The 26,588-nt window shown below is 45.9% G+C and overlaps 1 protein-coding gene across 1 annotated transcript in view; it reads left to right on the forward strand.

The window, feature by feature from the left end:
* The window catches only part of LOC119963435 (janus kinase and microtubule-interacting protein 1-like), a 432,838-nt gene that overhangs the window by 277,075 nt on the left and 129,175 nt on the right, over nt 1-26,588 (forward strand). The window contains exons 5-9 of the mRNA XM_038792562.1: nt 565-774; nt 7,817-7,936; nt 8,232-8,378; nt 9,792-9,932; nt 12,072-12,131. Coding sequence (XP_038648490.1) covers nt 565-774; nt 7,817-7,936; nt 8,232-8,378; nt 9,792-9,932; nt 12,072-12,131 — 678 coding nt within the window. The remainder of the gene's footprint in view (nt 1-564; nt 775-7,816; nt 7,937-8,231; nt 8,379-9,791; nt 9,933-12,071; nt 12,132-26,588) is intronic.

Raw genomic sequence — 26,588 nt, forward strand, 5'->3', positions numbered from 1 at the left:
TATGCTGGGAAACTCAAATCGAGCACTCGCTTTAATCTGCCCAACAAATTGGAGGCTTCAACGCCCATTGAGGGCCTGAAAAATTGGGCACGGTGTCATGGGATTTATAGGGCACCAGCTTTTCCAATCCTAGTGTTCTCCAGTCTCCTAGGTGCAGGAAATCTGTCTTGTAAATCAGGCAGAGGAATATCATTGTGAGATGCAACCCCAGTGCTGCCCCTATGATGCTGCTTCACAGTGTGGGAAAATCAGACGCCTGGTTACCACAGGCTTCTCGTGCATCATTTGTTCTGAGGATAACTTGGAATGTAGATGCTGTGGGTAGAGGCTTTATTGAGGAGCAACTAAAATGTAATGATATAGCAGAGAGAAATGGAAGTTGAAAAATAAATTGCCGAGAAAGAATTTCTCAAAATTTCTGCGGAAAATTGATGGAAAAGCCCAAGAGTTTGTTTATTTTTAAAAATGACAGTTTGTGGTCAGATTGCAATTCTCTGTACGCCATAGAAAGTCAGTAATGCTGCCTTGGATGTTTTACAGTGCTTTATTTTGTCTTTTTTCTAGATGGATGAGATAAAGAGCAAAGACAGAGTCATTCTGGCCCTGGAGAAGGACCTTGGTGTTCAAACAGGCCATACACAGAAGCTAATTCTTCAGAAGGAAGCCCTCGATGAGCAACTGGTGCAGGTGAAAGAAGCTGAGCGCTATCACAGCAGCCCGAAGCGGGAGTTTCCAAGTGGTGGTGGGGATACCTCAGAACTGCTGGGCAACCAAGTAAGAAGCGAGATATATCTCCGTGGAATACAGTCTTTCAACTGCTGAAAAGTCCTCTTGTTACTGCACTGTGTAATCCAGGAATAATATTTATTGTATAGTTGAGACCAGAAGAGCAGAATTAGGCCATTCAGTCCACCAAATCTGTTCCACCATTCAATCATGGCTGATATGTTTCTCATCCCCAGTCTCCTGCCTTCTCCCCATAAGCCCTGACCCCCCCCCCCCCCCCCCCCCCCCCCCCCCCCCCCCCCCCATTTAGAGGTTGGGTAACTCCATGGCAACTTGCTTCTTTCAGCCTCTTTGTGAATCAATAACGAGCACCATGCATATTTTGATTAATCACCTGACTAATCTTGGAGCTTTCCAAACTTTTTCTCAATCCCTGTGTGTTGGGTGAAGAGGAATTGCAAGTTGCGAACTTTACGGAGTAAACGACTAAATTCGTTTTAGTTTCAATCCTTGCTTCAGCATCTATCTCTCCAAACGTTTTGTTCTCTCTCTCTCCAACCCACCCCCAACCCCGCCAGGTAACCAGGGCTTCCAAAAGGCACTTAATAAAGTGTCACCTAACCGGTTTGCCAACAAAGCTAAAGCCCGTGAAATAAAAGGGAAAGTGGCAGCACGGATATGAAGTTGGCTGAGAGTAGTGATGGACAATTGGTTTCTGAACTGGAAGAAGCTAGCTCAGGAGGTTCCCTAAGGATCAGTATGAGGATCACTGCTTTTCTTCATCGATATTAATGAATGCGATTTGGATGTGGAGGTCACAATTTTAAAATCTGTGGATGGCAGAAAAGTTGGAAGTATCATGAACTGTGAGGATGATAGTGATAGACTTCAACAGGACATTGGAATGAGTAGACACGTGGCAGATTAAATTTTTAATGCAGAGACATGTGCAATGATTCATTTTGATAGGAAGCACATGGGGAGGCCATACAAAGTAAAGGGCCCACTCCAAATGAGGTGCAGGAACAGAGAGACCAGAGGGTGGATGTGCACAAATCGTTGACGATGGCAGAGCAGTTTGAGACAGCAGTTACTAAGGTAGATGGAATCCTGGGCTTCATCAATACCGACATGGAATACTGAAGCAAGAAAGTTATGGTGAACTTTTATGTAACATTGGCTCAGCCTCAACTAGACTATTGTATCAAATCCTGGGAGCCAGGCAGATTGCGAAGGCATTAGGGAGGGTGCAGAAAGGATTTTCCAAGAATTGCCGATGAGGAATTTCAGTTATGGGGATAGGTTGGAGAAACTGGGGAGCTTCTCATGAAAGGAGAGAAGGTCGACAGGAGATTTGATAGAGGTGCTCAAAATCATGTCAGGCCTGGACAAAGTAGACAGGAAGAAAATGTTCCCATTGGTGGAAGGGTTGAGAAATTGAGGACATTAAATTAAATTAAATTAAATTAAATTAAATTAAACTAATTGGCAAAAGCTTCAAAGGTGACAGGTGGAAAACCTTTTTATGCAGCGAGTGGCGACGATCTGGAATACGCTGCCTAGTAACTGGAGACCGATTCAATCATGGCTTCCAAAAGAGTTTTCGATAATTATCTGAAGGGAGAAGGTTCGTAGGCTATAGGGGGATAGTGGGCTAATGGGACGAGAGTTGCTCTTACGGAGAACCAGTACAGCCCAAATGAATGGTATCCTTCTGTACTGTCATTGTATCCAATCTGCGATTCTGTTAGCAGATCTGGCTGTCACACCACTGACAAACATTCGCCAATGATCGGTTAACGAAAGGTCGAGATTGCTAAACATGAGGTAGTGAAAGAGCCAAGAAACTTTAACTCATTAAAACCAGCATTGTGACAAACAACACAGCATCCTGTATGGCCTACCATCTATTGAGGATCTTACATTTAAGTTTTGAGGAGTCCCAATGGCCGGCGGTGGAAGGGGGGGGGGGGGGGGGGGGGGGCTGCTACAGGGGCTAGTTAGCTCCATTTTCTTCTTAAACATAGTTTAAAAATATAGTAGCAATGAATAGTGATGGATATTAGCTTTTCATTATTTATTTATGTGTTTTTTTATATATTTACATTTATCGAAGTGTCACATGTGGTGCCAATAAAATTCTCAAAGAATGATGGGTAGATTTCTGGTGCCGCGCCTACCCGAGATTCTCCGTCTCGCCAGCCGGCCAATGGGGTTTCCCATTGTGAGCAGCCCCACGCCGGCGCAATGGAGAATCCCGACAGCGGAAAATCCAGCCCGATATATTTGTAGGAATTTTAAAAAACAGGTAACAAGGTTTTGCAAACTTTTCAAATGTGTTGTATTATTTACAGATTAAGCCATTAAAGGAGCAGTATTACTTAAAGGGGAACTTTAGTGTCAGGGTGAGTACAAAGAATGATGTGTACTTACCTTTACATTAGTCCTTTAGCAACTAGATAGTCCCTGAATGATATGCATTTAGTCCTACATTGATCATTCATTGTAGAGTTATGGACAAGATGTGTGTTTACCCTAACATGGATCATTTACCACTAGAATAAATGCAACTATCTGCATTTGCACCAATAGTGTGAACACCGATGTTTGCAATGTCTTTATATTTGCGCAACTGGGTCCTGAGTATAATGATTTTAGTACAATGGATGTTCTGTGATGCATTCCAGTAGCACGGTAGCATAGTGGTGCAGCATGGTAGTATAGTGGTTAGCACAGTTGTTTCACAGCTCCAGGGTCCCGGGTTCGGTTACTGATTGGGTCACTGTCTGTGCGGAGTCTGCACGTTCTCCCCGTGTCTACGTGGGTTTCCTCCGAGTGCTCCGGTTTCCTCCTGCAGTTCAAAGATGTGCGGGTTAGGTGGATTGGCCATGCTAAATTGCCCTTAGTGTCCAAAAAATGTTAAGTGGGTGTTACTGGGTTACGGGGATAGGGTAGATACGTGGGCTTCAGTAGGGTGCTCTTTGTAAGGGCCGGTGCAGACTCGATGGGCCGAATGGCCTCCTTCTGCCCTGTAAATTGTATGATTCTATGATGATGACAAAATATTGTGCTTGTGCCATCACCGTTTCTCCTTACTGATTTCAGTTGTGAGTGCGTCAAACATAGGCCAAGCTCTCTCCACGGAGAGACTTTTTGTCCTTGGGGTCTTCTGTACCTTCACAGACCTTTATGACTGGTGAGCACAGAAGAAGGTTGTCTGCCGTCCTGTCAGTGGAAACGCAGTCAGGGAGAAAACCACACGAGCCATTGAAAAGAAATAATGCCTGTCAGGTCTTGAAAATAAAATGCTAGTTTTAAAAGATAAATAAAAATAAGGAATAAAGCCGATTTTAATTTTGTTCAGCTAAATGAGAAAGGTGTGACATTTTCATTTCGCTACTGTGACATCAAATCCAACTTGAAAAGGAAATTTGGTGTGGGCATAGAGGTTTCTATGTCTTGCACATTCACCGTTTGCTGAACTTTCAGTGGTTCCCCATCGCCCAATGAGTTGGCTGCAACTATTTTCTTTGAAATCCTTCCATTGTCTTAATTGCTTCTACCTCTGCTCTCTTTTCCAACTCTGTTCCAGAGTGCGCACTCTGCCTTGCAGACTCTGAGACACTGAGCCCCCACCACAGCAACTTTGGCAGAGCTTGCGGCCGCTACCCGTCCCCATCCTGGCAATCTCTCCGCCATGCTACTTTACCCACCCTCGGAAACCAGCCTCCTCGAGCCTCGCCTTCTGTCACCTTACTGAACTTCTGCCTCCTCCTGCCGGGTTATTCCAACCCTTTTGTAAAGCACCTTCCGCTGGAACAATTAAGCCTGAATTGTTGTGGTTTTCCGTTGCTAAATTGGAAACCCAATTTATAGCCCCACAATTTTGTTTTTAAACTGTACTCTTTCCAATCAAGTATGACCCAAACACAAATGTGGAAAATATACATTACATCACGCTGATTATGACTCCAGGTGTGATTGGTTAGTTTGCAAACAGTAGTGTTTTCCTAAGGTCCTACATGTCCCTCCTCCTATTCTCCAGCATGTCACCCTGCTGCTGTGCCAGGTTGTAGAGGGCACGGAAGACCACTACAAAGTGGAGACCCTCTTGGGGGTGTACTGCAGTACATCACCAGAGTGGTCCAGGCATTGGAATCACATTTTGAGCAGTCCGATGCACCACTCAATGACAGCCTGGGTGGCATCATGGGCCTCGTTATATCGGGTCTCCCCCCTCGGTCCCCGGCCTCCACACTGGCCAGGACCTCAGCCGATATCTCTCATCCCCCAAGAGCCAACACGTCATCCTACCATGGTCTTTGAAGACACCGGGGATCTACGAGCACACCAGGATGTAGCTGTCATGCACACTCCCTGGGATGATCCGGAGGCGGTGGTCGCACACAAATGGAACATTCAGGGAGTGGAACCTCTTCCTGTTAATGAAGGGCAATCCCTAAAGACCCGGTGCCCGCAAGGTGACATGTGTGCCATCTGTTTCGCCCTGGATCTGGGGCACTGGTGGTGGAGAATCCTGCAACCCAGGCATCTTGGCTGACTTGTTCCAGCTCAAAGTTGATATGGTCGGCTGCCCGAGCATACAGGGCATCCATGACGTCTTGGATGCACTTGTAAGCTGTAGCCACATAAGCCCTACTCAAGCCCTAGAATGATAAATGTTCTGGGGCTGGATTCTCTGCCGGGCGGGATGCTCCGTTTTGCTGGCAGCCCGGGGGTTTCCTGACGTTGTGGGGCTGCCCCACAATGGGAAACCCCATTGACCAGCCAGCGTGACAGAGCATCCCACCGGCGGGGCGAACCGGAAATGTGGCGGGGCGGGTGGAGAATCCAGTCCCAGGGCTCCTCTGACTTCCTGTTCACAGTGAGCGGGTGTCCTCCTGTTCCATGGGGAGCCAAGTCGACGAGGACTTGGCGAAGGTGCCACACTGTTTCATTGTTAAGGTGGAATTTTCTGCAGCATTTGGTGTCTGTCAACTCATCAAAAGACCAAAGACACCTGTACACCTTGGGCTGTCACTGTCTCCCCCCTCTGGGTTCCTCCTTAGCCTGATGGGTGGCCAGATCTTCAGGGTGTGCAGGAGCCCCCTGCACATGGTCTCACAGCGCCAGGGATCCAAGTTCAATTCCAGCCTTGGGCGACTGTGAGGAATTTGCACATTCTCCCCATGTCTGTGTGGGTTTCTGTGCTGAAGTCCAGATCTTGATTGCTTGATTGTTGGCTGCTGCCTCTTATGGTGCTGATGCTTCTAGAGTTCAGGCAAACTCTTCAGGCTTCAAAGTTTGATTGAAATGCGATGCACTAATCATTGTCTGAGACGTGGCACATGGACCCAAGAGAGTGCACATGGGAATATATTGTTTATTAAGTGGTCAAAAGTAACAGAGATTCAAAAATCAACCTTGTAACATTCTGCATATTATGCTAACCATTAAACAACAAGGAAACAATGCCGTTCCATATTGGTACCTGATGTAGAATCATTGAATCGTAAAATTTACAGTGCAGAAGGAGGCCATTCGACTTATCAAGTCTGCATCGGCACTTGGAAAGAGCACGCCACCTAATCCCACGACTCCACCCTATCCCCCTAACCCACCTAACCTTTTTGGACACAAAGTGCAATTTATCATGGCCACTCCACCTAACCTGTACATCCTGGCACTGTGGGAGGAAACTAGAGCACCGGAGGAAACCCACGCACACACGGGGAAATGAAATGAAAATCGCTTATTGTCACAAGTAGGCTTCAAATGAAGTTACTGTGAAAAGCCCCTAGTAGCCACATTCCAGTGCCTGTTCAAGGAGGCTGGTACGGGAATTGAACCGTGCTGCTGGCCTGCTTTGGTCTGCTTTAAAAGCCTGTGATTTAGCCCAGTGTGTTAAACCAGAACGTGCAGACTCTGCACAGACAGTGACCCAAGCCGGGAATTGAACCTGGGAGCCTTTATCAGCTTATTTTCACAAAAAAAAAACACACAGTATCTCCCTTCGCAGGTTCCCCAGCAGAATTGGAGGATGAGCCTGAGAATGTGTTATCATGTCCAGATCATCGTCATAGAAATGGGTCGGGATTCTTCATTGCCTGACGACGATATTGTAATCGGCATTTGGGCAGAGAGTCGACTCCGATGCCCAAATCGGGGCAGGCACTGGTTTGACGCTGGTCAGCCATGCTCTTCCCCCTCAGAAATGGCATCATCGCACGCCATGCGTCGTTGCAATGACATGGGCGCGTCACCGGCCGACCCCACTGGTCAGCCATGCTCCACCCCCGATAGGCCAAGTGCCTGACGGCACGTGACACGTGTTTTCCTAAGCGGCTCACACCCGCTGACAGCGGGATTCTCCGTTCCCGCTGCCGGCCCATTGTGGCTCCCCTACGCCATTGGATAACCCACAAGCGTGGCAGCGCTGCCGGCGGATCGAAGGATCTGGCCGACGGAGAATTCTGCAGCTTACGTCCAGTAGTTATCCTGGGGGTGTGGATATTTCACCACAAGATTGGTCCATCTTATTCCCTTAGTTCACCGGGACTATTGGCACAATGAGGACCAACTTCTTCCCCTCCCACACTCCTCAGTCTTCTGGTAGACAAAGCTTTCATCTCATCAGTTGGAAATCCCGGTGTCTAAGCTGAAGGGCCTCAGCATTCTAAACCGCTACATGCCCCCTGACAATTCAAAATACTTAAACTACAGTCATTTTGCTGTTCCCATGATCATTTTTAGATGGGGGTAAAAACCTGTTGGGAGACTGTACGGAGATGATACGAGAAGCCTGTTTCAGTTGAGTGGTTATAGCCAAATGCAGCAAAGCAACTTGCACAAGAGGTACAATTTATATTCAAGCCTCCGTGGTTTTATTTGTGTGATGAATTCCCATTGAATGTAATTCATGCAAAATTAGAGCGGCTTGTGTGTGTCAGGGGGACTTGACACTAGGGCCATTTCTTCTGTACAAAATGTTTGAATATCTTCCTTGGTATTTACGTATGGCAGATGTTGATGTTTCTGTTCTCAACAAAAAAACACATCATTTACTTTCGCACTCTAAATTCTTCATTAGGAACTGCAGCTGGATGAAAGGGATGTGCGGAGGTTCCAGTTGAAGATTGCTGAACTAAATGCTGTGATTCGAAAGCTGGAAGACCGGAACACCCTGCTAGCAGATGAGAGGAATGAACTGGTAAATATGATAACTTGTGCCCGTCGACATTAGCAAATGAGTAAGGTCAAGCCAAATGTATCAAACTATTCTCTTCGACCAGGGGATAAATAAAAATAAAATCTTTCACTTCCGGGCAAGAAAGTGAGATATTTGAAATAAATCCCCGGAAGAATTTATCCGCCATGCAGCAAATTTGAGCGGAGCTAATGATCGCACATGAAAAGTAAGTTGCGATAATGCCAATTAATTTGTTGCACTGTCGAAAGGATTTTGCTGAAACTTAACCATGGGTGACTGTCAACTATTTCCCCAGGTGAAACGTGTCCGCGAGACGGAGAGTCAATTGAAACCACTCGTCGAAAGGAACAAGCGCTTGACTAAGAAGAATGACGACATCATGCAGTCCATACAGAGGATGGAAGAAAAGTTAAAAAAGCTGACCAGGGAACATGCTGAAATGGTACAAAATACAGTTGAAATTTTACGTAGCTGATAATTCTCGGATGCAATTAAGTTTTATTTATTTTAAAAAAAATTTAGAGTACCCAATTCTTTTTTTCCAATTAAGGGGCAATTTAGCGTGGCCAATTCACCTAGCCTGCACATATTTTTGGGTTATGGGGACGAAACCCACGAAGACACAAGGAGAGTGTGCAAACTCCGGTTGACCCAGGGCCAGGATCGAACCTGAGACCTCGACGCCGTGAGGCAGCACGGCTAACCCACTGCGCCACTGCACTGCGCCCTCGGGTGCAATTTAACCGGTTCAGCAAGCACAGTTGAATTTGGCCCATAATTGTCTGCCAAGGTAACAGGGAGATAATTGTAACTTGATGTGACTCATTGCCGAGACGCTACTACAACCTCAGGCGAGGGTTAAATGAGTGGTTCCATGCAGAAATCCAAAAGTTGCAGCCTGAATTGCATGTTTCTACTGCCAGCTTTGTGCAAATGCCTGCTTGCTATCTCTCTCATTACCTATATGCATTAAACACGGTGAAGGTACAGTATTTTTCACGATAGGTATTAACTGAACTCGCCACACAAAAAAGATGTCTTGTCCACTTCAGTCTGAGGACCCTTTTAACGATGTGGTGTGTGTTAATTGCTGTCAGTCGACTTCTCCGGTTGAAAATGACCTGTTACAAATGTGGAGTCTCATTCGCTCGTTGTTATCGATTTTAAAAATATAAAACGTAACCTGGGAAAGAAACCTTTTCCAGCTCTCTCAGTTCAGTACAACTTTTATTCTCCTTACGTATTTTTCTGTTCCTGATTTAAAATTGAATCCATTTGCTCTAACTTATACTTGCCCTGTTAATTTCACAAATCCTTCGATTTGAGTGGTTTAGAAGGGGAGGGCTTGGTCTAAGACCTCTGATGTAGTGGAACAAGCTGTGTAAGTACTGAGTCAGAGAAACTCTGGTGCTTCATTGAGTGAATGCAGGGGATATGGAATAATGACTCCTGTTCATCAGTTTATAGATGATCATTACCTGGATAAATCTACATGTCAGACAAGAAGAAAAACAATCACACTTGAAATCTGGTGGACCTTGCGCACTCTGAATCTGAGAACAACATGTAAATTCATTGCAGATGTCCGTTCTACTAAATTTCACTTAATTGCCAAACATTCGGCCCATCAGTATTCAAGCTCTAAGTGATGTAACCAGGAGCAAGTGAAATGCACCAATGCAAGTGCTGATCTCTCTCCTTGTGAAGGCTAACATGTGGAATGTTGTAGGGTGTGCTTTATTTTACCATTAACGATTTGCCTACGTTTACGAATATGAGAATATTGAGACAGTTTAGTTATTTGGATAGCTTAAAGTACTGATGTGTTTAAGGACATGTTTTGTGTGCTTGACAGAAGGAAAAGGTAGCTTCACAAGGGCAGCTAAGACGCCATACTTCACTGAACGATCTGAACCAAACGCAAGATGGGCAAGAAATGGAGTTCTTGAGACTCCAGGTCGTTGAGCAACAACACATTATTGACGATTTATCAATGGTGAGGCATTTTGTTATTGCCCTTGTCCGTACACTTATGAATTTTAGTTGCTGATGGTTGTCATCAGTGAAGCAATTGCTAGCCACACTAGTATCGTTAATCAAAAGATCACTAAATTTTTCAATAGAAATTCTCATTCCACTTCCATTAAAAAGATTGATGGCAAACCTGGGTGTTTATCAAAGTTGTGAGTGTGTTTTATCAACTTAAGAATACAGTACATTGTAAATGGGTTTGGTCGTAGGCATCAATACCAAATTACTGGTGTAAATTCACTGGCTATCAAGCACATTAAGGTTGTGAGATAAGAACCCAGTTCCATCTCATCAGTTTGATGTTTGTATTGAGTCAATATAATTTCCGTCTGAAAGGCAAATTCAAAAATTGCAAAATGTAAACAGTGTTTTTTATACACCATGACCTGAATTTTTGGTATGGCAGGGCCTTGCTTCCTGCCACTCGAAATGGTCCCCGTCGACTCCGGGTACCCTGCATCCATCTCACATTCAAGTGAACATTGAGTGGCTGCAGGTGGCTCGGTCTGCCCCTCGCTCAGGAGGAAGCTCCCCTCTTGGAGACCTGTCAGCCAATCAGTTTGGCCGATACCTCTCCAGTCTGTGCAACAACAGTGCTGCAGGGGACAGAAATGGAAGTTCAGGAGGCCGCCAGAGGCCTAAGTCAGGGCACCTGAGCTCCAGGTAATTCAAGGGTCCCAAGGCAGGGGAGGGTAGGGTAGGCATGTGAAGGGGTGCTTGACTCGGGCAGTCCGGGTCTCAGGAGAGAGGCTGGAAGGGAAGGGAGGTCTGGAGGCCACCGGACCTTAAGGAGGATGGGTGGACACCGCACTTCAGAAGGGGGCTTTCAATCGAGGTGTCACAATTGCCTCATCCCTGGATAAAATCACTGTGTGCTCGGGTGAGGGGAAACCAGGAGGGAATCCCATTCAATTTCACGTTCCCCACTATGCTCGCAAACCCGCCTGACGGGGAGCGTAAAATATTTTTAGTCAATGAATCTGGTTTCGATTAGTAAAAAAATTAGTTTATATTTTGCTCCAAGCTGAAATATATGGAACTTACTTCAGTACATTCACGTATTGCAGGAAAGATTAAGATTAACCTTCAATTTAGTAATTAGTAAATGAATTGCGAGTGATTTTAAATTCTCTTTAAAATCTGCTGATACAGGCGGCACAGTAGCGCTGCCTACGGCACTGAGGACCCTTGTTTTATCCCGGCCCAGGTCACTGTCCATGTGGTGTTTGCACATTCTCCATGTGTCTGCATGGATTTCACCTCCACAACCCAAAGATGTACAGGGTAGATGGATCGGCCATGCTAAATTGCCCCTTAATTGGAAAAAAATAATTGGGTACTCTAAATTTCTAAAATAAAAAATCTGCTAATGCAGCTATCACCTATGGAAGTGCCAGGGTGTTTTGGCATAGAATCATAGAATTTACAGTGCAGAAGGAGGCCATTCGGCCCATCGAATCTGCACTAGTCCTTGGAAAGAGCACCCTACTCAAGTCCACAACTTCACCCTATCCCCGTAACCCAGTAACCCCACCTAAATATTTTGGACACAAAGGGCAATTTATCATGGCCAATCCACCTAACCTGCACATCTTTGGATCTTTGTTGACTATCAATTCACCATTGAAGCCTTCTGGGGAAGGGATTTGGCATGCCCCACTGATTGGATAATTTAACAAGATGCTTAGCAAATTAGAAAATGAAATAAAATGAGAAAATGCTGCAGGTATTCAGCGGGTCAGGTAACATCTGTGGAGACAGAAACAGGTCAATAACCTTTAATCAGAAACATAAAATGAGATATTTCTGGCCCCTGTGTTGATTGCATCTCCAGCTAGTAATAGAATAGGACATCAGTGCTTGATGATAACTCTGCATTTAAGAGTAAAATTACTTTTTCAGCCTGTCCGAAGGTGTTATTGAGCAATAAAAGGGCCTTACAAACCAGCATCTGTTTTTATTAATGCCTCGTGTTTGGAATGGACTGAAATTGATCAAACTGACAGATTACTATTGATCCTTGATGTTTGCTATATATTTTCAGTTGATTGAGTTGATCATCTAAAAGTTGGATTTTATATCTCACTATTTCGTGCTCCCTTAGGAGCGGGAGAGATTGTTACGCCTGAAGAAACAGAAAAAAAGAAGCACAAAGCCTCACAAGGTAAAGTGACAAATATGCAGCAATCCTAGCGTTACAACTTTTCGGGAAACTGAAGCGCCTGTTAATTATTCCTCAGGTGAAAAGTGAAAGCAACAGCCGATTGATTTGACAAGACCTATTTACTTCAATTTAAAGTGCTTTCTGATTTCTGTCCCTAATCCTGTACAATATCTAGAGATCAGACTTTCAGACTATTAATCTAACAGAGATTGGTTAAAGAAAAATAGAATGCTGGAATGCTTAATGTATAGTAACCTAATGAGAATAATATTTGGAGGTGAAGAAATAACAGGTCAAGTTATCTTCCCAAAGGCAGGTCGGTAGGCGCTTGCAATTATTCACCAAACCATGGCAAAGTGCCAAGTATTTTTACTATGGTGTAGGGTGAGGAGGCGGACTCGCAGTTTACCTTAGCTGGAATGGGGTCAAGCCCGTGCTGCTGACATTAATATCACCCACACTAGCTCTCTAGCCAACTGAGCGAACTGCCCCTCCAGATGATCCATATCTAGCTATAAATAAAAATCTACATTTACATTGAAGAAACTGACTTTTTTTAGCGCCTTTGCTTAGTCTTATAGGTGTAAGTGGCTTAACGAGGACATGGAGAGTCCATACTGAATAAAGTAACAGACTAGATTTATTTACAATATGGTATATACGCTGCCTAGTAGCTCCCTCCCAGAGCCCTTTCTTTTTGGTTAATGCCTTGCTGGCCATTGTACATTGGTTCATTAGAGTTCCCCCACTCCTAGCGGGGGAGCTCGTATTCTGCGAGGACCACAGGGAAGATAATAATTCCCTCCCCGTAGGTCCCGTGTGGGATATTACAGGTGGAATGGTTTGAAAGTGTCTCAAACTTTATTTTGAAATGCAGGATCTCTCTCCTGAATGCTCTGACTTTATTGCCAATGATTACCAGTCTGATGTGAGATTGGTAAACCTAATGGTCAGGGTTCGGCATGTTTGGGCTGGAGCTTGATGTAGGAATGGGTTTCTATTTCTTCGATTGGGATTGTGTGTTATTATGGCATGTTGCAGGAAGTGCTTAATGTCCACCGATGGATGATGGTGAAAACTCAAGCTTGTGTTTTGCTGTGACTGAATAAATCATATTCTGCTTTTGGTTATGTATTTTGGATTAGTGTTTTGAACAATGGATCTACTCTACGGCATCCATTTTGTGCTTGGGCCCGTCGGCTGACGCAAATTTGCACACAAATTTTACATTGAAAAGTATTTCTAAAGAGATGGGGGTGGCTTAAATTTAAAAGCTTGCTTTGCCTGTATGAATCCATTGAGTAACCTGTGACCGATAGGCAACTGGTGAGGTTGGGCAAAGTCAACTTTATTTTGCTTGATCTGAGGGAAGTGCTGCAGCACTTTTCCTCCTGGTCCCGCTCCTAAGCTGGTGACTCAGGCTATTGCTGGAAACCTACCTGCAGCTTTCCAATTACCCTGGCTCCTCACAGGTCCAGCTGGTCGCATGGTTGGGTGCAACTCCTGCCCCAGAGAGCATCAGCAGTGAAGAATCCAGGACAATCAATTCCTCTTTTACACAAAGAATTTTCTAGAATAATGGAGCTATCCAACTAAGGGTTCTTTTTTGCTGGGTGGAGGGGACATGCATTTTTCCAAGGAAAATTATGAATCAATATCCTGAGAAAATATGGGCGCAATTAAATGCCCAAAAAATGGAGTCCCGATTTGGACCTTGGGTGACTGTGTGGAGTTTGCAGACTCCACACACAGACAGTCACCAAAGGTCTCAATCGAAACTGGGTCCCTGGCGCTGTAAGGCAGCAGTGCTAACCACTGTGCCACCATGCTACCTCTTTGACTTAATTTGATAGCAAGGGTCGATTTGGCGTATTAGAAGATTTCTCTGCCAGTCTCCCTCTCGGGATGTGTGCATGTTCAGGATCCCCATTCCATCCAGGTGTCGGGATCCTGAAGCTCACAGCCAAATCCAGTCCATTGTGTCTCATATTGTGCAATTTCTCATTGATGACAGACTTCCCATCAGAGTCAGCATGCGATGAAAATATTAAATGGATAAACGACTATAATGCAACTTATTTGCAATAGTAAAGTGTTTTTTCTGCAACCTGTGCATGAGCATTCCATTCAGGCCGATATAAAGTCTTTTTGAAGTTAATTGAAGATCTAAATACCCGCCATCAAAGTGTAGCGTGTACATATACACAAACTTCATGGGTTGGATTCTCCGCTCCCTGACACCGAAATTGCGTTTGGCAACGGGACGGAGAATCCGTTTTCAGCCAATATCGGGGCGGCGCAGGCTTTCAGATTCTCCGCCCTCTGAAAAGCAGTGTACTCTAGGAGTACGCCGTGCCACGTATCCACGGCCTCAGGCCATTGCCTGTGGCCCGCCCTGCGAAGCTCAGTCCCCGACCGGCCGAGTTCCCGATGGTGTGGTTTATGTGTGTTCACACCAGCCTCTCGGCGCCGAGGTCCCAGCTCTGGGTCACTGTCCGTGTGGAGTTTGCACATTCTCCCCGTGTTTGCGTGGGTTTCGTCCCCACAACCCAAAGATGTGCAGGCTAGGTGGGTTGGCCATGCTAAATTGCCCCTTAATTGGAAAAAAAAATGAATTGGGTACTCTAAATTTTTTTTTTTTTAAATGTGTGCTCACACCATCCGGGAACCTCGCGTGCGGCTGCGGACTCAGTCCCCTGGCACCACAGTCGGGGGAAGGCTGATCCATGCGGAGGGGGGTGCTTCACTCGGGGCTGGGTGCATTGTGGGCAACGATCCGGGGTGCTCGAGCGGCCGAAGTGGGGTACTATTTTTGCAGTCAGCGTCTGCCATAAAATACGACACGGTCGCTGCAGGCCGCTGCCGTGTGCATGCGCGGCCACAGACCCGGAAATGCTCAGGGCCGTATCGGTAGCTAGAGCTGTGAGCTCTAAACTGCCTCCCTGCTAGCCCCCAGCAAAACAGGGAACTGGTGACCGTTTTACGCCAGTTTTCCTGGCGTAAAACACCTCCGTATTCACACCGGTATGGGGACTTAGTCTCCCAAACGGAGAATCCAGCCCCATGTGCCTGCAGCCTGACACGTGTCACACCTCCTATTAATGTGTGGCATAATTGTAGTCATGACTGAAAATAAGATGGTTCCTTTCAGCTGAGTGACAAATATGGAGAGTGACAGTAACCAGATTTTAAAAAAATAATTTCATCTACCGACGTACAAAAGTTTTGTGTCTCTTGAGTGTGTGTGTCAGACACACTCTGGTAACCCACTTAAAAGCGATTGTCGCATTTACATTTTCTTAGCTCAAGTATTGTTCTCGTAAATAGCAATAAATCATGAAGAAACTGGAATGGGGAGCTGGCAAAACAAAAACTGTCAATCACGCAGGTCAAAAATCTACCAATCAATCTAAGGTTTAGAACAAAATGATGTCGGAGGAGATTTTAAAAATTGCACAACAACAATTAACTTACTCGTGCAGTCGCAATTCTTGTGTTGGAACTATCTCTAACTATATCTCTGCCTGCCTGACCAGCCATGGGATTCTGGGTTCACAGAGCTGTCATCATCAATTGCAGAGATACAGCAAAGTAGCCGCAGAATTTATCTATGCCTGCATCCCCCAAATTTATATTAATGATTGAGAGCAAACTGGCCATTCCCCGAGCATGGCTGGAGAGAATTCACAGCCAGTTATATAGACTAATCTGATCCTTGTCTGACACAGATTTCAATTTTCCGCTCAAGCAGCAACAAGTAAATTGTCCTGATACCGCTGAGATTATACAAACAGTTTATACGGGTCTTCTGGAGATGCACTGTAAATTTTAGGAGTGAGATGTTCCTGAGCAGGGTCCAATTTAAAATAAGGCCTGAGCTGCTTTGTACCCATTATGGATTTCGATTCTCCTGTTTTCTCCTGCCTGCGGGAAAACCGGAGAGCTCCCTGATGGTGCTGGCAGTGTCTCCCAGTGGGATTCACCCACCTTTAGTATTTAATAATATGCACATCAGAAAGCGTGCCGGCCAGCCTGTCTTCAACGAGGGTTCCCCGATCCCAACTTTAACAGACAGGTCCACAAATATCACATAGTGGTCCTTAGTTTGTCCACAAGGCTTGAATTTGATGCACTGCAAAGATCATGGGCGGGGTTCTCCGGTCCCCCACAATGGAAATTATGACACCCCCGCTGACAAGGGGAGCACCATCAATACTCCACGGGCATCCTTCCCACCACTATAACCCGAGGGGGGGGGTCAAGGAGGTAGGTACAGTGCCAACGTGCCCCTCTGCCACTGCTGGCTGCATAGGGAGGGTACCCCAAGGGCCCTGAGGTAAGGCAGGATCAGGCTGGGGGCAAGGAGTTGTACTTTGATCCAGTAGAGGGCAGCAGAGCAGAGCTACTGATCAGCTGTTCTGGGGAAATTTGCATACGTGCAGTGCGGTCAGCCTAAGTTGAAGGTGAATCTGCGAAGGGGACCCGAGGAGTTTGAGTGAAGGCAATCATCCAGTAGAGGGCAGCAGAGCAGAGCTACTGATCAGCTGTTCTGGGGAAATTTGCATACGTGCAGTGCGGTCAGCCTAAGTTGAAGGTGGTTTGTGGAGAGGCTGTTGGCAAGTGACAGTTAAACCCGAAACACTTCGTGAGTGTTTCCCATCCTACCTCCTCCTCTAACCAACCCCCCCACCCCACGGTGGTTGGGAAGCGGGAGCAGGGGCCTGTCGTGAAGGTGAGTGAGTGCCTTTAAATTTGCTTACCTTTGAGCGGGAGCAGGGTTTGAGGTAATATCAGGTAAGCTCTTCCTTTCTTTTTCTTTTTCTTGTTATTTTTTAAATCTAGAGGTGATGTCAGGGAAGGCAGTACAATGCTCCTCCTGCAGAATGTTTGAGGTGAGGGACGCCGTCAGTGTCCCTGCTGATTTCATCTGTGGGAAGTGCACCCAACTCCAGCTCCTCAAAAACCGTGTTAGGGACCTGGAGCTTGAGCTGGATGAACTTCGGATCATTCGGGAGGCAGAGGGGGTCATAGATAGGAGCTTCAGGGAAATAGTTACACCAAAGACTGGAGATAGATGGGTAACTGTAAGAGGGACTGGGAAGAAGCAGTCAGTGCAGGGACCCCCTGCGGTCGTTCCCCTGAGTAACAAGTATACCGTTTTGGATACTTGTGGGGGGGACGACTTACCAGGGGTAAGCCATGGGGTACGGGCCTCTGGCACGGAGTCTGTCCCTGTTGCTCAGAAGGGAAGGGGGGAAAGGAGTAGAACATTAGTAATTGGGGACTCAATAGTCAGGGGCACAGATAGGAGATTTTGTGGGAGCGAGAGAGACTCACGTTTGGTATGTTGCCTCCCAGGTGCAAGGGTACGTGATGTCTCGGATCGTGTTTTCCGGGTCCTTAAGGGGGAGGGGGAGCAGCCCCAAGTCGTAGTCCACATTGGCACTAACGACATAGGTAGGAAAGGGGACAAGGATGTCAGGCAGGCCTTTAGGGAGCTAGGATGGAAGCTCAGAGCGAGAACAAACAGAGTTGTTATCTCTGGGTTGTTGCCCGTGCCACGTGATAGTGAGATGAGGAATAGGGAGAGAGAGCAATTAAACACGTGGCTACAGGGATGGTGCAGGCGGGAGGGATTCAGATTTCTGGATAACTGGGGCTCTTTCTGGGGAAGGTGGGACCTCTATAGACAGGATGGTCTACATCTGAACCTGAGGGGCACCAATATCCTGGGGGGGAGATTTGTTAGTGCTCTTTGGGGGGGGTTTAAACTAATTCAGCAGGGGCATGGGAACCTGGATTGTAGTTTTAGGGTACGGGAGATTGAGAGTATAGAGGTCAGGAGCACAGATTTGACTTCGCAGGAGGGTGCCAGTGTTCAGGTAGGTGGTTTGAAGTGTGTCTACTTCAATGCCAGGAGTATACGAAATAAGGTAGGGGAACTGGCAGCATGGGTTGGTACCTGGGACTTCGATGTTGTGGCCATTTCAGAGACATGGATAGAGCAGGGACAGGAATGGTTGTTGCAGGTTCCGGGGTTTAGGTGTTTTAGTAAGTTCAGAGAAGGGGGCAAAAGAGGGGGAGGTGTGGCGCTGCTAGTCAAGGACAGTATTACGGTGGCGGAAAGGATGCTAGATGGGGACTCTTCTTCTGAGGTAGTATGGGCTGAGGTTAGAAACAGGAAAGGAGAGGTCACCCTGTTGGGAGTTTTCTATAGGCCACCTAATAGTTCTAGGGATGTAGAGGAAAGGATGGCGAAGATGATTCTGGAAAAGAGCGAAAGTAACAGGGTAGTTGTTATGGGAGACTTTAACTTTCCAAATATTGACTGGAAAAGATATAGTTCAAGTACATTAGATGGGTCATTCTTTGTACAATGTGTGCAGGAGGGTTTCCTGACACAATATGTTGACAGGCCAACAAGAGGCGAGGCCACATTGGATTTGGTTTTGGGTAATGAACCAGGCCAGGTGTTAGATCTGGAGGTAGGTGAGCACTTTGGAAACAGTGACCACAATTCGGTGACCTTTACGTTAGTGATGGAAAGGGATAAGTATACCCCGCAGGGCAAGAGTTATAGCTGGGGGAAGGGCAATTATGATGCCATTAGACATGACTTAGGATGTGTTGGTTGGAGAAGTAGGCTGCAAGGGTTGGGCACACTGGATATGTGGAGCTTGTTCAAGGAACAGCTATTGCATGTTCTTGATAAGTACGTACCAGTCAGGCAGGGAGGAAGGGGTCGAGCGAGGGAACCGTGGTTTACCAAAGAAGTGGAATCTCTTGTTAAGAGGAAGAAGGAGGCCTATGTGAAGATGAGGCGTGAAGTTTCAGTTGGGGCGCTTGATATTTACAAGGAAGCGAGGAAGGATCTAAAGAGAGAGCTGAGACGAGCAAGGAGGGGACATGAGAAGTCTTTGGCAGGTAGGATCAAGGAAAACCCAAAAGCTTTCTATAGGTATGTCAGGAATAAAAGAATGACTAGGGTAAGAGTAGGGCCAGTCAAGGACAGTGGTGGGAAGTTGTGTGTGGAGGCTGAGGAGATAAGCGAGATACTAAATGAATACTTTTCGTCAGTATTCACTCAAGAAAAAGATAATATTGTGGAGGAGAATGCTGAGACCCAGGCTATTAGAATAGATGGCATTGAGGTGCGTAGGGAAGAAGTGTTGGCAATTCTGGACAAGGTGAAAATAGATAAGTCCCCGGGGCCGGATGGGATTTATCCTAGGATTCTCTGGGAAGCCAGGGAAGAGATTGCTGAGCCTTTGGCTTGATTTTTAGGTCATCATTGGCTACAGGAATAGTGCCAGAGGACTGGAGGATAGCAAATGTGGTCCCTTTGTTCAAGAAGGGGAGTAGAGATAACCCCGGTAACTATAGGCCGGTGAGCCTAACGTCTGTGGTGGGTAAAGTCTTGGAGAGGATAATAAAAGATACGATTTATAATCATCTAGATAGGAATAATATGATTAGGGACAGTCAGCATGGTTTTGTGAAGGGTAGGTCATGCCTCACAAACCTTATCGAGTTCTTTGAGAAGGTGACTGAACAGGTAGACGAGGGTAGAGCAGTTGATGTGGTGTATATGGATTTCAGTAAAGCGTTTGATAAGGTTCCCCACGGTCGTCTATTGCAGAAAATACGGAGGCTGGGGATTGAGGGTGATTTAGAGATGTGGATCAGAAATTGGCTAGTTGAAAGAAGACAGAGAGTGGTAGTTGATGGGAAATGTTCAGAATGGAGTTCAGTTACGAGTGGCGTACCACAAGGATCTGTTCTGGGGCCGTTGCTGTTTGTCATTTTTATAAATGACCTAGAGGAGGGCGCAGAAGGATGGGTGAGCAAATTTGCAGACGACACTAAAGTCGGTGGAGTTGTAGACAGTGCGGAAGGATGTTGCAGGTTACAGAGGGACATAGATAAGCTGCAGAGCTGGGCTGAGAGGTGGCAAATGGAGTTTAATGTGGAGAAGTGTGAGGTGATTCACTTTGGAAAGAATAACAGAAATGCGGAATATTTGGCTAATGGTAAAATTCTTGGTAGTGTGGATGAGCAGAGGGATCTCGGTGTCCATGTACATAGATCCCTGAAAGTTGCCACCCAGGTTGATAGGGTTGTGAAGAAGGCCTATGGTGTGTTGGCCTTTATTGGTAGAGGGATTGAGTTCCGGAGCCATGAGGTCATGTTGCAGTTGTACAAAACTCTAGTACGGCCGCATTTGGAGTATTGCGTACAGTTCTGGTCGCCTCATTATAGGAAGGACGTGGAAGCATTGGAACGGGTGCAGAGGAGATTTACCAGGATGTTGCCTGGTATGGAGGGAAAATCTTATGAGGAAAGGCTGATGGACTTGAGGTTGTTTTCGTTAGAGAGAAGAAGGTTAAGAGGTGACTTAATAGAGGCATACAAAATGATCAGAGGGTTAGATAGGGTGGACAGCGAGAGCCTTCTCCCGCGGATGGAGGTGGCTAGCACGAGGGGACATAGCCTTAAATTGAGGGGTAATAGATATAGGACAGAGGTCAGAGGTGGGTTTTTTACGCAAAGAGTGGTGAGGCCGTGGAATGCCCTACCTGCAACAGTAGTGAACATGCCAACATTGAGGGCATTTAAAAATTTATTGGATAAGCATATGGATGATAAGGGCATAGTGTAGGTTAGATGGCCTTTAGATTTTTTCCATGTCGGTGCAACATCGAGGGCCGAAGGGCCTGTACTGCGCTGTATCGTTCTATGTTCTATGTTCTATGTACTTGGGATTCCCCCCAGTGATGGGGGTCTCGTGGCTGGCTCACTCTTGGCATGATGATTTCAGGCAGCTCTCTGATTAAAATTTTCATTGTTGTCTGTGTACTGTGAAAACTTTTAAGTTGCCTGGTCACTTGAATCTCCATGCTCCATGTAAACCTGTAAAGATTCCAAATCGCAGGAGCACTCCGTTCTGCAGAATTCCCTCTTTCCCTTTCCCTCTCTCATAGATAGAATTTACAGTGCAGAAGGAGGCCATTCGGCCCATCGAGTCTGCACCGGCTCTTGGAAAGAGCACCCTACCCCCTACCCAAGGTCAACACCTCCACCCTATCCCCATAACTATAGGCCGGTGAGCCTAACGTCTATGGTGGGTAAAGTCTTGGAGAGGATTATAAAAGATACGATTTATAATCATCTAGATAGGAATAATATGATTAGGGATAGTCAGCATGGTTTTGTGAAGGGTAGGTCATGCCTCACAAACCTTATCGAGTTCTTTGAGAAGGTGACTGAACAGGTAGACGAGGGTAGAGCAGTTGATGTGGTGTATATGGATTTCAGTAAAGCGTTTGATAAGGTTCCCCACGGTCGGCTATTGCAGAAAATACGGAGGCTGGGGATTGAGGGTGATTTAGAGATGTGGATCAGAAATTGGCTAGTTGAAAGAAGACAGAGAGTGGTAGTTGATGGGAAATGTTCAGAATGGAGTTCAGTTACGAGTGGTGTACCACAAGGATCTGTTCTGGGGCCGTTGCTGTTTGTCATTTTTATAAATGACCTAGAGGAGGGCGCAGAAGGATGGGTGAGTAAATTTGCAGACGACACTAAAGTCGGTGGAGTTGTAGACAGTGCGGAAGGATGTTGCAGGTTACAGAGGGACATAGATAAGCTGCAGAGCTGGGCTGAGAGGTGGCAAATGGAGTTTAATGTGGAGAAGTGTGAGGTGATTCACTTTGGAAAGAATAACAGAAATGCGGAATATTTGGCTAATGGTAAAATTCTTGGTAGTGTGGATGAGCAGAGGGATCTCGGTGTCCATGTACATAGATCCCTGAAAGTTGCCACCCAGGTTGATAGGGTTGTGAAGAAGGCCTATGGTGTGTTGGCCTTTATTGGTAGAGGGATTGAGTTCCGGAGCCATGAGGTCATGATGCAGCTGTACCAAACTCTGGTACGGCCGCATTTGGAGTATTGCGTACAGTTCTGGTCGCCTCATTATAGGAAGGACGTGGAAGCTTTGGAACGGGTGCAGAGGAGATTTACCAGGATGTTGCCTGGTATGGAGGGAAAATCTTATGAGGAAAGGCTGATGGACTTGAGGTTGTTTTCGTTAGAGAGAAGAAGGTTAAGAGGTGACTTAATAGAGGCATACAAAATGATCAGAGGGTTAGATAGGGTGGACAGCGAGAGCCTTCTCCCGCGGATGGAGGTGGCTAGCACGAGGGGACATAGCCTTAAATTGAGGGGTAATAGATATAGGACAGAGGTCAGAGGTGGGTTTTTTACGCAAAGAGTGGTGAGGCCGTGGAATGCCCTACCTGCAACAGTAGTGAACTCGCCAACATTGAGGGCATTTAAAAATTTATTGGATAAGCATATGGATGATAAGGGCATAGTGTAGGTTAGATGGCCTTTAGTTTTTTTTTCTCCATGTCGGTGCAACATCGAGGGCCGAAGGGCCTGTACTGCGCTGTATCGTTCTATGTTCTATGTTCTATAACTCAGTAATCCCACCCAACACTAAGGGCAATTTTGGACACTAAGGGCAATTTATCATGGCCAATCCACCTAACCCGCACATCTTTGGACTGTGGGAGGAAACCGGAGCACCCGGAGGAAACCCACGCACACACGGGGAGGATGTGCAGACTCCGCACAGACAGTGACCCAAGCCGGAATCGAACCTGGGACCCTGGAGCTGTGAAGCGATTGTGCTATCCACAGTGCTACCGTGCTGCCCTCTCAGAAGCTGAAGCTTTGAGAAGACCGCTTTAGAGTGCTCTGACTGACAGGCAATGTGAGTTTCACTCAGTGGGGGTGGGGTTCCTTTTGTAACCTGAATGAGTGGCAGGTGCAGACCTTGGCCGACGCGCTATTCTCCGTCCAATCGCAAATCCCGGCCATGGTAGTTGCTTAGTTTGGGTATTTCTTGTGTGTGTTATGGCACACAGTTTGGCAGCTGAACCTGACTATTGAAGACTGTTATATTATTCAAAATCTACTATATGCCCACTAGAGTACATTGCAGAGTATCAGAAGATTACTCAGTTTCCCAAAATGCATGGTAATTGTGCCACTGGGCTGTGTGTTCCTGGTGAATTAACCCGAAGGGTGGATGAAGCTAATCAGTGACCATAGAGAGATTCCAAAAAGAACCAGAGAGCAACTGAAAAATGCTTGTGAACAGACAGTCAGCGATTTCCCTCGGCTGAAGAGGAGACAGCATGACCAGAGTCGAAGTTAACGTTATACGTTTGGTCGAAGCATATCACTGAAGCACCCTGGAGTTTGGGGTAAAGATTTCTGTGGCATTGCATTAGATAGCATCCAGATGCATACCAATTACTGTGAAGATAAAAAAACTCTGAACTGACCGATACTGGCAACATAGATCAGGTTGCATTAATATTCAACATACAATGTGTATGATAGGAAGCATTTACTGTTTCGCTCCCGTCTTGGGAAAGGTGATGCACAATCTAAAGGCGAATTCAAGACAAACACCACAAAGCCTCTCCAAGCTGTGGAGGAAGCATTGGAAATCAATGGCTCCTCTGTTAGCAGAATGGGAAATTTCAAAGTCTCTCACATGGGGTGGGGGCGGTTTTTCGGCCGTGTTGTGCCAGGGGCAAATACCACTATGTCGGGAAAATACTGGTTGAGCCCTGAAACGGGATTTGCACCGGGCGCCAAACAGTTTGCCATGTTCCCGGGCCCTCCCAGCAGATGTAATCTGCTTCATGCCATCGCTGGGCGTGAACCAGATTAGCATATTTAAATATTCATTTAAATGTGCAGAATGTGTTTTAAATTGGCTTCTCCTTCCTCCTGCAATCCTCCCACCCGCTAACGCAACGGGAAACCGACGCGGATCGTTACTGGTCTCGCCAAACTGAGACAAGATGTGATGACTATTCTGGGGGACTCGGAGGCCATTGCAGTGGAACGTGGGTAGGCATTTCCCTAGCACTGCCCCCTGGGAACCTGTCACTGCCAAGAAAGCGGTGCCAGGGGGCTGTGCCAAGGAGCACTAAGATGGTGGGGGATGAGGGGGCAGGGCATGAGAGGACAATGCATGATGGGGCTGGCAAGGGGCCCCACTCCTATTAATGTGGTGAGAAGCACGCCCCCTGTAAAACAAAAGTTGCAGGATTCGCCGTCGACTGGATCCTCCGCCCGGCTGACAGCGCATGCCCGCCAATGCCCTATACAATTGAAATTGAAAATGAAATGAAAAACACTTATTGTTACAAGTAGGCTTCAATGAAGTTACTGTGAAAAGCCCCTAGTCGCCACATTCCAGCGCCTATTCGGGGAGGCTGGTACGGGAATTGAACCGTGCTGCTGGCCTGCCTTGGTCTACTTTCAAAGCCAGCGATTTAGTCCTGTGCTAAACAGCCCCTATGTAAAACATGCAGTAAAAACCACTATTCCTATACTCAAATCCTCTCACTATGAGGGCCAACATATCATTTGCCTTCTTTACTGCCTGCTGTACCTGCGCGCTTACTTTCAGCGACTCATGTACGAGGAAACCAAGATCTCACTGAGTATCCACCTCTCTCAATTTACACCCATTGAAATAATAATCTGCCTTTCTATTTTTGCTACTGAAGCGGATAACCTCACATTTATCCACATTATACTGCATCTGCCATGCATGTGTCCACTCACTCAGCCTGCCCAAATCACGCTAAAACATCTCTGCATCCTCCTCACAGATCACCCTCTCCCCCAACTTTGTATCATCTGCAAATGTGGAGATAATATACTTAGTTCCCTCATCCAAATCATTAATATATAATGTGACAGTTGGGTCCTAGCACAGATCCCTGTGGTACCTCACTAGTCACTGCCTGCCAATCAGAAAAAGACCCATTTATTCCAACTTTTTGCTTCCTGTCTGCTAACCAGCTTTTTAGTCATCCCAAGACACTACCTGTAATCCCAAGTGCTTTAACTTTATGTATTAATCAGCTATGTGTGACCTTATCGAAAGCCTTCTAAAAATCTAAATATACCACATCCACCGGTTTTCCCTGGTCAACTCTACTAGTTACATCTTCAAAGAATTCTAGTACATTTGTCATTTTCAAGTACTACCCATGCACACGCTAAGATGATTAAACTATTCCTACCACTAAATAAACCAATACTTATCTCAAAGGGAACTGCCGGATCAGGGGACAAGGCATCTTGCTCTGCTCTGGTCTGCAGACTTCAGTTTGGTACGGGTTAAAAAGGGGTCAGGAGTGTCTATCTCTGGTAGCGATCGTTGTAAGACACTTACTTGTTGGCGTGTCTAGTACATTTTCCTTTTGTAAATCTATGCTTACATCACTGCTTTCCAAATGCTATGTTATGAAATCCTTGATAATGGACTCCAGCAACTTCCCTACTACCGATGTTAGACTCACTGGTCTGTAGTTCCATGTTTTATTTCTACCTGCCTTTTTGAATAGCGGGGTTACATTTACTAACCTCCAATCTGTATGAACCATTCCAGAGTCCGAAACATGTTGGAAAATGACCACCAATGGATCAACTGTTTCTAGGACCATTTCCTTAAGTACTCTGGGCTGCAGATTATCAGGCCCTGGACAGTTGTTCGCCTTCAATCCCATTAATTTCCCCAAAACCATTTATTTACTAATACTAATTTCCTTCAGCTCCTCACTAAAACTTTTCAGAACTTCCGGTACATTATTCATGTCTTCCTTTGTGAAGACAGAAGCAAAGTATAAATTTAGTTCCTCAGCTGTTTCTTTGTTCCCTGTTATGAATTCACCCGTTTCTAGCTCTAAGGGGGCCTTTATTAGTTTTTGTTAATCTTTTTCTTTTTACATACCTACAGAAACTTTTACAGTAGTTTTCATGATCCCCGCTAGTTTACGTTGAAATTGTATTTTCCCCTTCTTAATCAATGCCTTGGTCTGTCTTTGCTGAATTTTAAACTATTCCCAATCCTCAGGTCTATTGCTTTTTCTTTCTCATTTATATGCCTCTTGTTTGAATCTAATCCTTGCTAATCTTGCGCCAAATAGCAATGAACAGGGGCTGGTTTAGCACAGTGGGCTAAACAGCTGGCTTGTAATGCAGAACAATGCTAGCAACACAGGTTCAATTCTCGTACCGGCCTCCCCAAACAGCCGCCGGAATGTGGCAACTAAGGGCTTTTCACAGTAACTTCATTGAAGCCTACTTGTGACAATAAGCGATTATTAACTTTTGGAGTTCACCTATTCGTTCCTTGAATGCCTGCCATTGCCTGTCCACTGTCCTTCCTTTCAGTAATGTTTCCCAGTCCATCATTGCCACCTCATGCCTCATACCATCATAGGCACATTTATTGAGATTCAGGACTCTGGTCTCAGAATCAACTACCTCACTATTCACCTTGATAAAGAATTCTACCATATTATGGTCACTCATCCCCAAGGGTTTTCTCACAACTTAGATTGCCAACTGGTCTTTTCTCATTGC

The sequence above is a fragment of the Scyliorhinus canicula genome, chromosome 3 (genome assembly GCF_902713615.1).
Source record: "Scyliorhinus canicula chromosome 3, sScyCan1.1, whole genome shotgun sequence".
In the NCBI taxonomy this organism is placed as follows: Eukaryota; Metazoa; Chordata; class Chondrichthyes; order Carcharhiniformes; family Scyliorhinidae; genus Scyliorhinus; species Scyliorhinus canicula.